This window comes from Tachypleus tridentatus, chromosome 6, assembly GCF_004210375.1.
Source record: "Tachypleus tridentatus isolate NWPU-2018 chromosome 6, ASM421037v1, whole genome shotgun sequence".
In the NCBI taxonomy this organism is placed as follows: Eukaryota; Metazoa; Arthropoda; class Merostomata; order Xiphosura; family Limulidae; genus Tachypleus; species Tachypleus tridentatus.
This window is the reverse complement of record NC_134830.1, coordinates 1,896,622-1,910,583: the sequence shown is the minus strand read 5'-3', so window position 1 is coordinate 1,910,583 and position 13,962 is coordinate 1,896,622. Positions and strand designations below refer to the sequence as shown.

Genomic DNA, 13,962 nt, shown 5'->3' with positions numbered 1-13,962 from the left:
AAGTAACTGTTACATAAACAGTTTATTAACATCAAAGATATACCAATCTCAGTTCTTTGTTAAGTAATATTTCAAAAATATAGACTTGATTCTTAGATTTAAGTTATTGTTGAAAACACTTTTGTTTGAATATGCTACTTTTGTAATTTTTTTTGTCTACATATACATTTAGATTATATGTACCAACAGCTAAGCATATGTAGGTTACAGTATTATTTGTTGTTATATCAGTTATTATATAGATAAGAATAACTACTTTCTTTAAATACATTTACAGATATTTCATTCAACTTGCCACATGTTGGAACTAATAAGTGACACTTCACTTTGTATTCACCATTATATAGATAAGAATAATGAAATATGGTTACAAATATTTTATTAAGTATGTTACATATGGAAACTGACAAGTGACTTCACTTTTAAAGGTACTAGTTTTTATATTGGAATATTTCCTACAATATATACTCTGAAAAAGTTAATAGAAGTGGTGGTTTTAAGAAAGAAATTGAGGCTACATTTGGTTATTATTTATATTTCTAACACAAAGAAAGATACAATTACATCCTTTCAAGATATGTGTCTAAAAATGCCTGTATCTTATGTATACTGTAACAAAAACATATGGTTCTGTCTTATTAATATTTATACTTTAATAGAAAGGTATTCTTATATTCTGCTATTATACATTTCACTAACAAAATGTATGGCCACATAATCTTTATATGTTTATTGTAGAAGAAATATATCACGGTTATTATACATTTCACTAACAATAAGATGTGGCCACATCATAGTATTTTTTAAATCACTTAGTTAGCCTATAATTTCTTTCTTTTCAAAATGGTATGTGATATTTGAGTATTCTCTGTTGGCTAAATAGATTTAATGAGTCTTTTTTTGGTAAAATGTAGACTAAGTTTCTTCTACTTATTAATTTGAATAACAAATTTGTGTTAGTATCATCATTTTTAATTGCATCAAATTCAAGCTGTTTAACTTTGACATTTTAATATAAAATATACCAACTTGCATTGGATAAAAACCTCATATAATTAGCAGTTCAATACAGATTTTTCTAGCAGCACCAGCTTTCAATAACAGAGTTAGAATTGTGACTGGATATGGTGGTCAACTTAGTAACAAGGTTAGAATTGTGACTGGATATGGTGGTCAACTTAGTAACAAGGTTAGAATTGTTTTTTGACTGGATATGGTGGTCAACTTAGTAACATGGGGTAACAAGGTTAGAATTGTGAGATATGGTGGTCAACTGATATGGTGGTCAACTTAGACAAGGTTAGAATGGTGACTGGATATGGTGGTCAACTTAGTAACAGAGTTAGAATGGTGACTAGATTTGGTGGTCAACTTAGTAACAAGGTTAGAATGGTGACTGGATATGGTGGTCAACAGAGTTAGAATGGTGACTGGATAGTAACAGAGTTAGAATGGTGACTGGATATGGTGGTAACATAGAATGTGTGATATGGTGGTCAATTTAGTAACTGGATATGGGGTTAGAAGGGTTAGAATGACTGGATATGGTGGTCAACTTAGTAACAGAGTTAGAATGGTGACTGGATATGGTGGTCAACTTAGTAACAAGGTTAGAATTGTGACTGGATATGGTGGTCAACTTAGTAACAAGGTTAGAATGGTGACTGGATATGGTGGTCAACTTAGTAACAGAGTTAGAATGGTGACTGGATTTGGTGGTCAACTTAGTAACAAGGTTAGAATGGTGACTGGATATGGTGGTCAACATAGTAACAGGGTTAGAATGGTGACTGGATATGGTGGTCAACTTAGTAACAGGGTTAGAATGGTGACTGGATATGGTGGTCAACGTAGTAACAGGGTTAGAATGGTGACTGGATATGGTGGGTCAACTTAGTCAACTTAGTAACAGGGTTAGAAGAATGGTGGTAACTAACAGGGTTAGATATGGTGGTCAACTTAGTAACAAGGTTAGAATGGTGACTGGATATGGTGGTCAACAGGGTTAGTAGTGACATGGTGGTTAGAATAGTGACTGGATATGGTGGTCAACTTAGTAACAGAGTTAGAATGGTGACTGGATATGGTGGTCAACTTAGTAACAGGGTTAGAATGGTGACTGGATATGGTGGTCAACTTAGTAACAGAGTTAGAATGGTGACTGGATATGGTGGTCAACTTAGATAAGATTTAATTGTATTAATTTATTAAATTCCTGGTCTGATCTGACACTTTGTGATTTAAAGTATAATATTTGATGGTTAACTTATTAGTTTCCATAAATCATCATTTAATTATTCTAAATAAAACTATTCTCTGAACAAATATCTAGAACAATAATTTTTTAGTATTTTCTCTTGATTTTCACATAATACAATTAAGTTTTTTTGAAGGATTTAAATTTTTCATTCCAAAGCACTTTGTTCTGTGGGAACATTTTCTGACACTGGGTATCAACCATGCATCCCTTGTCCTCGAGGATCTTACCAGCCTATGCCTCAACAAACAACGTGTATTTCTTGTCCACCAGGATTAACTACCCACAAAGAAGGAGCACACATTAGTCAGTACTGTCAGGGTAAGTACTGTTCTAGTTAATTATAACTATCAGGGTGAGTATTGTTGTAGTTAGTTATTACTCTCATGGTAAGTTATAGTTAATTATTTCTTTTAGGGTAAGTGTTGTTGTAGTTAATGACAACTGTCAGGGTAAGTATTGTTTCAGTTAATTAGTATTATTTGTGCAAGTAGTGTTATTCATAGTCAATTAGAATTCTTTGTGTTGAATGATAAGGGATGGTTCTGGTTTTGTTGTTTTTATTGTGAACATCATTTTTTGGTGTATTTAATTATAGTTTTATTAATACTACTAGTTTTAGTAATATTCTGTTAACAAAAGGTGTCTTTTTTTGTAGACAGTGTATATTCTGAAATTTGGATCAGATGTGTATTTAAATTTTTTTGTTGTGTTTCTTTTTTAATCAGGAATTTGTTTGATGTTATTTTGTGAATAAATAGTGTTGTATTATGTACTAGTCTCTGGTCTGATTTGAACAGAGGATAAGTACTGTCCACCACATACCAGTCTCTTCATCTATAATACAACATGAAAATGTGTTAATTATTGTCAAGGATGGAACATACTATTGCAGATGTTTGCCTGTAACGTATCCTATCAGTGTGTCCAGTGTTGTCAGGGATGGAACATACTATTACAGATGTTTACCTGTAACATATCCTATCAGTGTGTCTGTCCAGTATTGTCAAGGATGGAACATACTATTGCAGATGTGTATCTATAACATATCCTATGAATGTGTTCAGTATTTTCAAGGATGGAACATACTATTACAGATGTTTACCTGTAACATATCCTATCAGTGTGTCCAGTATTGTCAAGGATGGAACATACTATTGCAGATGTGTATCTATAACATATCCTATGAATGTGTTCAGTATTTTCAAGGATGGAACATACTATTGCAAATGTTTTTCTATGACATATCCTATCAGTGTGTTCAGTATTGCCAAGGAATGTGTTCAGTATTACCAAAGACAGAATACAACATTGCTGACATTAAACCTGTAACACAGTTTGGTAGTTTGTACAATACTGGTGAGGACACAACACATCTTTGCTGATGTTTAACTATGTAGTTCCAAGGTAATAACTCATGCATCTCTTCCAGTGGACTTTGCAGAACCAAGGGATTCTTTCTCGGGTTTCCTTGTTCTCATCTGGAATTGTCATTGTAACTGGACTCTACCCATACTACTTCTGACGTTTGGACATGGGACAAGCACTGACTATGAAAACATGATCAAAGTTTGTGATGTTTGTCAGGCATATTTCCACTCCTGCCTTTACAAGTATTATCAGTTGGTCATGAACCACTCTGACAATTCCATGGTTGTTTATTACATCAATCTTCAGGTCACATCCATTTCAAGACTCTTTGCTTTCAGATGTTGGACCTATTCTTCTGAGGCTATTCACATGTAATTTGTCTCTTTGCTTGTTATTTGTCAGGAGCTAAGAACGTCATTGCAGACCACCTCTCTTAGCCAATCCGTATTCTATCAAGAGTGGTCTCTGTACCCCCAGGTCTTTATTTGAGTTTGCCTCTTATAGACACTTTTGGTACACATCTCAACTCTGGGCTTCCTCTTTTCTTGTCTTCATCTTTTGGCTCTGGCTGTCAAAGTTCTCAGCCAAACTTGTTTTCACCTTCTTCTGTATCCTGTTCTCTTTTTCATCTCAAGTCTTGCCTTGATAAGTAACACTTCTTGTTTGGTCCAATTGTTGGCACCTCTTTGGTCAGTGCAACCTTGGTTTCTTCTGATTCTTTACATAGCATCTAGAACCTGTTTCCTATTCTTAATATCCCCTCTATACTTCAGCTTTGCATGTCCCTTTTTTCGTTGAGGGATACAATCCCTCCATCTTAACCTGTAGGGTTTCTCTAGTCTGTCACTCATCAGACGAGACTCTTATCAACTGGCATTCATCTTGTCACTCTTCCACTATGTACCTCTGTAAAAGAAAGTGGTGAGTAGTTCATCATTGGTCTGCTTACCAGTCCTTTCCTCCTGGCTGTCCTAGTATGAACTGTTTTTCTGCCTTTTTTATCTGACTGTTTGTCTGTGGTTTGTCAGTTTTCATTGTTGCTTCTTATTGGGCAGTCTTGTCCTCTGCATTTTAGCTTTCCTGGTATTACAGAGTGTTCTGTTCCTTGTCCTCTCCATTTTGTTCTTTGTTTTTCTTCAACCTCCTCCCCTTGATGTAGTTTCCTATACGTGGTGAGGGGACCTAAACATCCACCCGTGTGTTTGCCGTGCATGGTAACCTGTGAAGGGGAGGAGAGAATCCTAGTGGTTGAGGGGTCCAACTCCAACACACCACTTTGGCCTTGATTTCCTGTAAATGGGTGGTCTTGGGGTGCCCCCCCCCCAGGATCAATCGGCTTGTCCATTTGGGCCAGGGTCAACTGAGTACCAGCATAGGACGTCCACAACGGGTGTTGTTGACATTGTGTCTGACACTGGTGTTTGGGGACACTGTAGTGCGTCCCCTTGTAGGGCTGCACGGTGGGTGGGATCAATGGGCAATGAAAAATTTTCCATTTATTATAGTTACTCTTAAAACAAAAAAATAACTTGAAACTATCGAGAAAAACCCGACTACTGGAAAACGACCATGCATTGATGAATCTGTACAGCCTAACTCATCACTTGAATCTGCCACGTGATTCCTAATTTTACATTCCTTAAGGGAAAAACCATTTTTTTATTCAGAATGGCTTAGAAGAGCTTGCTGGCTCTCCTAAATTGATAAAAACGCTATGTTTGGGAGACATCTTAGTGGAAACATCTTCATCACAGCATTCCAAACTCCTCCTGACATCAAAGGCCTTGGGGGACATATCCATTGAAGTTGCTTCTCATTCCACTTTGAATACTTCCAGAGAAGTCATAGTTGAAAGAGATTTAAGGACTGTCCCTGAATCGGAGATCCTCACAGGTCTCACCAGCCAAGGTGTTACAGCAGTACGCCAAATCTTCACTCAAAAAGATGGAATTCTGGAATCAACAAATGTTCTAATACTAACATTTACTGTACCACGTCCTCCCACCACAATAAAAGCAGGATATCTGAATTGTAAGGTACGACCTTATATTCCAAATCCTATACGATGTATCTTTTCTCAACGATTTGATCATTCAAAACAATATTGCCGTGGTTCCTTGACCTGTGCCTGTTGTGGTGGTAAAGACCATAATGCCACCGAATGCCAACTCAAACCACATTGTATAAACTGTAACAGTATGCATCCTTCTTATTTTACCTCTTGCCCTAAATGGGTAGAAGAATAAGAAGTACAATGTCTCAAGACAGTTAACAATCTCACTTACACAGAGGCTTGAATATTATTATTACCTATTCTGACCAGAACTTATGCTGCTGTAACCTGTTCTACTACTACAGTAGGAGTCCAAACAGATCTTACCCTATCCCCTACACAATCTTCACCAGAAAATCTTAATGAAACACTTCCCAAAATCAACACAGTTCATGAATCAGTGTCTCCTTTCATCATTGCTGAACTTCACCTTCTTCAAGTCAAGATGTTTCCATGGGGTGTCCCTCTCTTGATACACCAAAAATTAAGCAAACAACTCATCCCACCCTCAATTGTACTAATGTATGTGTACCGATAAATTCAGAACCGACCATTCAAGTTAGAATAGGATCCATAGAGGGCGATAGATCCACATCCAATAAAGAAAAAAAACATAGTCGTAAGCAGAAGAACTCTCTACCGTCTTCTCCTCTGAAATAATTACACATGGCCACACTAATCCAATTGAACTGTTGAGGTTTCCAATCAAATGTGACTGGCATCAAAGATCTTATTGACTCTTATCATCCCATATGTCTTTCTTTGCAGGAAACATTTCTACAGCCTACAAATACAGTTACTATCTGCCACTATTCATTATACAGAAACAACAAGCTATATGTAGGATAGGGACATGGGGGAGTTGCATTGCTGGTTGATCAGCATGTGCCCACCCATTTCCTGTCGTTGACCACACCCTTGGAGGCTGTAGGTATCTGTATTTCCTTGGGTTTTACCATCACTATTTGCTCTCTATACCTTACATCTGAAATGCATTATAATCAACCGATACCCTCATTGTACAACTGCCTACCCCATTTTTAATCTTGGGAGATTTCAATGGACATACTCCCCTCTGATATGAGAGGTCGCACCATAGAGCATATGCATAGAGCACATATTTTTATGCACCTAGTCAGTCACTTAGAGCTGTAGATCTTCCTGTCTGTTCCCCTTTGATACTCACTCACTTTTCCTGGGAGGTTGACATTAATCCACGAGGTAGTGATCATTTTCCCATCATCTTATGAGAGATTGGCCGTGATCAGTACCACCCGACCCATGTACCTCGGTGGAAGCTGGTCCAGGCCAACTGGCTTTCTTTCACTACTCTCTCGGAACTTGATCCTGCTATCTTATGTAAATCATCCATAGATAATTTTATAGCAGCAGTAACCAACAGTATTATACAAGCTGCTACTCGATGCATCCCTAAAACCTCGACATGTTCCCCACAGCACCCCTGCCCTTGGTGGAATTCTGTTTGTTCTATAACACGGAAAACTCTGAAGCATTCTTGGGATAAATTTAGAAGATACCCCACACTCTCAAACTGCATTGCATTTCAGCAAGCCCGTGCACACGCTCGGCAAGTTAGACGTCAAAGCCAGAAGGAATCTTGGATTAAATACACCTCCAGCATTTCTTCAACCACCAGCACAAAAGTTATGTGGGATAAGATCTGGAGGGTGAGTGGAAGATATACTTCTGTCTCTCTCTTTATCTTAATATCTGATGGCCATGAAGTTGCAGATGCACAGTGCATTGCATATACTCTTGGAACTTCTTCTCTTGTGTATCTAGCTCTTCAAACTTAACCCTTCCTTTTTAGCCATTAAAACACAGGCAGAGCATCTACCTCTTTCCATTTCAACTGACCATTCCTCTGACTACAATCGCACTCTTACATTGATGGAACTCAAACTTTCTATTCATTGGTCTGGCATAACATCAGTTGGACCTGATAATATACATTATGAGATGTTGTGCTACCTCTCCTAGAACTCTCTTACTATTCTCCTGGCTGTCTTTAATTGGATATGGCAGGAAAATGTCTATACAGATGCTTGGCCTCGTTTGGTTTCTTGAATCAAACAACCTCCTCTCACCTATTCAGTGTGGGTTCCATAGACAACACTCTACAATAGACCACTTAATTCGCTTTGAAACATCAATCAGAGAAGCCTTTTTAAGGCGACAACATCTTGTTACTGTTTTTTCTATTTAGAAAAAGCTTACGATACAACATGAAGATATGGCATCTTACAAGACATTCACTCATATGGATTTCGTGGAAACTTACCCTTTTTCATCCAGCAATACTTAATGAAGTGTTGATTCCAAGTCCATTTGGGCTCAACACTTTCTTATTTTTTCCCACAGGAACTGGGAGTCCCTCAGGACTGTATTCTGAGTGTCACACTTTTCAGTATGAAGATTAATGCCATCAGTGAACAGCTATCCCCTACAGTTGCAAACAGTCAAACCTTCTCTAGGCCTTTGGCCTTCTTGCTTCTGTAAGGATCAAAGAGAGGAAGTTGTTTTGGCAAGGCTATGCATTGGTCACAGTTTTATAACCCACCACTTCCTTTTATCTGGAACTGCTGCACCAATGTGTGGTCTATGTGGCACCCAGAGCACAATCATCCACATTTTGTTATCATATCATTGTTACAACCTAGAACGATGACACCATTTTAAAGATATTTGTAAGGCGGGTTTGCCCTTGACTTTGGCTCATGTTATAGGTGATACTGCCCATCTCACTCATGTTTTTATATTTTTAAGAGCCATTGGTCTTTTACACTTAATTTAAGGTTTTTTATTGGACTATATAGTGTTTTAGCATGATTTATTTTACACATTTTAATGTTTTAACATGATTTCTTTCACACATTTCAATTTTTATTTTGACTTGAACCCAGGACTGGAAAGACCCACTTCAGGTGACTAATTGTATTTTCGATCTTGATGCTTCAGTCTTCCTGGCAAGTTTTAATTTTACACATTTTAGTTTTTATTTTTCTTTTGAACTGAACCCAGTACTGGAAAGACCCACTTCAGGTGACTGATTGCATTTTCGATCTTGTTGCTTCAGTCTTCCTGGCAAGCTTTAATTTTACACATTTTAGTTTTTATTTTTCTTTTGAACTGAACCCAGGACTGGAAAGACCCACTTCAGGTGACTGATTGCATTTTCGATCTTGTTGCTTCAGCCTTCCTGGCAGTTCATAATTTTACATATTTTACTTTTTATCTTAAATGTCCTATACCTATACTGTACCACATCTTATCTGGCACAGATAGCCTTGTAGCTTTGTGTCAATAAACATTGAATACCTACCTCCAACCTCCTCACCTGATTTCTACGGCTGACTGTGGTTTTACTTGCTTTCATGCATGCCCAGTTTGAGCTGTTGGCTTCTTGTTTTTAATACTGTCTTTCTCTCCAAACGTATTTTCTTCTCCTGCAATTGCCTTCATTTGGACTTTTATGTTACTGATGCCTTTTGCACCCTCTTCCTCAGCACTCACATAATCCTCTCCCTGGACTAGTTTTCTTCTCTTAAACTTCCAACAATCCAGAAGGTAACCATACTTTTCCCTCCCTTCTTTCTATCTCTTAACTGTATGATTTATCCAATCTGAATTAGCTTGTGTGTCAGGTTTTTGCTCTTTGATGTTACTTATTGTGGATTTCTCCCTACTGGGGGCCCAGCCATTGTCTGTCTCTAACTTGAGTTATCTGTCCTTCTACCATTGCTGGATGGTTATGTTGGGTGATATATTAATCTACAGATGTGGATGCTCACATTTCTTCCAATTTTTGGCAGTCTGTATATGAGATCCTACAAGCAATCATGTGGATAGCTCCCTGCACATTTGTAATTCCTTCTCTTCATTGTCAAGCTGTTTCATCTCTGCAGGATTTCAACTTCCACAGGTCACAGTTCTTCATTCAACCCATTGTCTTTGAAAAAAGTTAGTATATTTTCTTTTTTTAACATCTTTCTTTACATCTTTTGAGATTCCACCAGATGACAGACATTGCTTCTCAAGTTACTCTTATTTCCCAAAATATGAATTGAATCAGAATAACTAAAATTGCTCAAACAAATTTGCCCTGGCTTTTCCAGTGCCCACTGTTTGGTGGAGTGTTTCACAAGACAATTTAAGATATCCTCATTGTATACATACTCAATATTGTGATCCAGACCTTACCAATTTTATGGACTATCATGGAACATTCCAGTACCAAAATATGTGTTCTGCTCACTTGGCTTGCACTTGCTGGCTTTTCAAAGTAATGTTTCATGGTCACCCATTGCATTGTTTCCAGTAAAGCCCTTTCCAGCTGGTGCTTTAATGGGAATCTGGGCACATTTCTGGGTCTCTCATAAACAAATTATCTCCCATTTTTTCAGTTGGAACATGGGAGACTCTTGCCTCATTCATGTTCCGAGCTACTGGGATAGTTGAACATGAAGATTTCTCACCAGTTAACTTAGTATGATATGAGGAGAATTGGAAAAGATATGACACTTTCAAGTACAAATCATCCTTGAAAATTACATGCTATAAAACTGAAATGCATTAATCCTTCAGCCAAAACTTGTTCAGTTGTCTAGGTGTGCAAAAATAATACAGTGCAATTGTGTGTCCCAGTCACCCTACACGTATTGGCTTATTGACAACTTTGTTTGTAAGTTCTCATTCTGCCTATCTTCTTGCATTATGAGTGAGGAGTAAATCCTAGTTGAAATAAGATGCAGTTTTCCATGATAGTCCCCACAGTGGAGCTCCTGTCATCAGGTTTCACACTCCATGGGTTTTGAAGGGTTGTCATCTAGATAAAACTTTCTACCAACCCATCCACCATTCCACCATAGGATTCTAGCATTATTCTGTGATGAGATGAGTTATTTTCTTCTGAGATAATATTTTCCTAATCTGAAAATATATATCTAATAGTTACTCATGTACACATTACTATCCATCCTTCCACTTCCAGAAAACATTTTTTTTTGTCTTGCATTGTCAAAGAAAGAAGCTATCACAAGTATATCTACAGTATGTTGCTGCAGATGGTATTGTGTTGCTCTCCTGTTGGTTAACCATTTTCTCATATTGACATCATTATGCACCATCATAATTTACATTAAACTTAACTTAGGTTGGAATTACTGCAGTACTAGTGGTATACAAGTGTTATAGGATGATACGTGAGAAACATAGCATTTCTGTCAAGATGTGAAAATCTATCAGCAAAAAAATTTTCAATTCTGAAAATATTAACTTCCAATACAACCTGACCAAGGAATGGTCCCATCATCCAATACAACCTGATCTAGGAATGGTCTCAGCATCCAGTACAACCTGACCTAGGAATGGTCTCAGCATCCAATACAACCACAATTTGGAGCAGTCTCAGCATCCAGTACAACCTGACCTAGGAATGGTCTCAGCATCCAATACAACCTGACTTTGGAATGGTCTCAGAATCCAGTACAACCTGACCTAGGAATGGTCTCAGCATCCAATACAACCTGATCTAGGAATGGCCTTATCATCCAATACAACCTGACCAAGAAATAGTCTCATCATCCAATACAATCTGATCTAGGAATGGTCTCATCATCCAATACAACCTGACCTAGGAATGGTCTCATCATCCAATACAACCTGATCTAGGAATGGTCTCATCATCCAATACAATCTGATCTAGGAATGGTCTCATCATCCAATACAACCTGACCTAGGAATGGTCTCATCATCCAATACAACCTGATCTAGGAATGGTCTCATCATCCAATACAACCTGATCTAAGAATGGTCTCATCATCCAATACAACCTGACCTAGGAATGCTTTCAGCATCCAGTACAACCTGACCTAGGAATGGTCTCATCATCCAATACAACCTGACCTAGGAATGGTCTCAGCATCCAGTACAACCTCACTTTGGAATGGTCTCAGTATCCAATACAACCTGACCTAGGAATGGTCTCAGCATCCAGTACAACCTCACTTTGGAATGGCCTCATCATCCAATATAACTTCACTTTGGAATGGTCTCAGCATCCAATACAACCTGACCTAGGAATGATCTCAGCATCCAATACAACCTTACCTAGGAATGATCTCAGCATCCAATACAACCTGACCTAGGAATGGCCTCAGCATCCAATATAACCTGACTTTGGAATGGTCTCAGCATCCAATACAACCTGACCTAGGAATGGTCTCATCATCCAATACAACCTGACCTAGGAATGGTCTCAGCATCCAATACAACCTGACCTAGGAATGGCCTCATCATCCAATATAACCTGACTTTGGAATGGTCTCAGCATCCAATACAACCTGACCTAGGAATGGTCTCAGCATCCAATACAACCTGACCTAGGAATGGCCTCAGCATCCAATACAACCTGACCTAGGAATGGTATCATCATCCAATACAACCTGAGTTAGGAATGGTCTCAGCATCTAATATAATCTGACTTTGGAATGGTCTCAGCATCCAATACAACCTGACCTAGGAATGGTCTCAGCATCCAATACAACCTAACCTAGGAATGGCCTTATCATCCAATATAACCTGGCTTTGGAATGGTCTCAGCATCCAATACAACCTGACCTAGGAATGGTCTCAGCATCCATTACAACCTGACTTTGGAATGGCCTCAGCATCCAATACAACCTGACCTAGGAATGGTCTCATCATCCAATACAACCTGAGCTGGGAATGGTCTCAGCATCCAATACAACCTGACCTAGGAATGGTCTCATCATCCAATACAACCTGAGCTGGGAATGGTCTCAGCATCCAATACAACCTGAGCTGGGAATGGTCTCAGCATCCAATACAACCTGACTTATAAATGGTCTCAGTATTGCTGAGGATAGAACACAATGTTACAGATGTTTACCTGTAAACAAACTTGAGAATGTGTACTGTTTTGCTATATGTAGAACACAATACTTTAACCATATAATTCCAACTCCAACACAACTTAACCCTGTAATGGTTCAGCATTATCAAAAACAAATTTTTCATATGAATCTGTACCATTCCAACATTGTGTTGGAATGTATCCAGTATTGTATAAGCATTGTACATGCTTATCTATAACATTGTAACATATCATGAGAATGTATCCAGTGCAACTGGGGGTTCAATACAACATTGTTAATGTTTATCTATAATGTTTGATCATAACATGAGAATGTGTCCAGTACAACTGGGGATTCAATACAACATTGTTGATGTTTATCTATAATGTTCTAACATAACATGAGAATGTGTCCAGTATTACTGGGATTGAATACCTCATTGTTGTTTATCTATAACGTTCTAACATAACATGATAATGTGTTGTGTATTACTCTGGATATAACACATGAGAATGTGTTGTGTATTATTCTGGATATAACACATGATAATGTGTTGTGTATTACTCTGGATATAACACATGATAATGTGTTGTGTATTACTCTGGATATAACACATGAGAATGTGTTGTGTATTACTCTGGATATAACACATGAGAATGTGTTGTGTATTACTCTGGATATAACACATGATAATGTGTTGTGTATTACTCTGGATATAACACATGATAATGTGTTGTGTGTTACTCTGGATATAACACATGATAATGTGTTGTGTATTACTCTGGATATAACACATGATAATGTGTTGTGTGTTACTCTGGATATAACACATGATAATGTGTTGTGTGTTACTCTGGATATAACACATGATAATGTGTTGTGTGTTACTCTGGATATAACACATGATAATGTGTTGTGTATTACTCTGGATATAACACATGATAATGTGTTGTGTATTACTCTGGATATAACACATGATAATGTGTTATCTCTGGATATAACACAATGTTACTGACTATTTTGTAAGGGTCTAAAACACAAACATCTCATACAACCAGGATTGAAAGAAAGAAATTAATGAACTTTAACAGCCAAAGATATTCAAATTCACACTTTCAAACAAGTGGATTACAAGATTTATAACTAACAAACACTTCAAATAAATATGTGCATAGGCAGGGCTTTATACTAACATAAATGAACAATAATATAACATCATTAAGTATGTCTATACATCACCACTAGGGGAAAGTGGTCTCATTTTAATTTTATATATGCACTTTCTCAATGTACTGAGCTGGAAGGTGAGTTAATGCTTTAATTTTACTCTAAAGTTATAGATAAACTACATAAAGAGTAAATAATGAAATAAAATAGAACACACT

General features: G+C 37.4%; 1 protein-coding gene across 1 annotated transcript in view; it reads left to right on the top strand.

The window, feature by feature from the left end:
- Positions 1 to 13,962, top strand: part of LOC143251821 (uncharacterized) — a 124,687-nt gene that overhangs the window by 66,645 nt on the left and 44,080 nt on the right. The window contains exon 14 of the mRNA XM_076503061.1: positions 2,417 to 2,578. Within this exon, the coding sequence (XP_076359176.1) occupies positions 2,417 to 2,578 (162 nt within the window). The remainder of the gene's footprint in view (positions 1 to 2,416; positions 2,579 to 13,962) is intronic.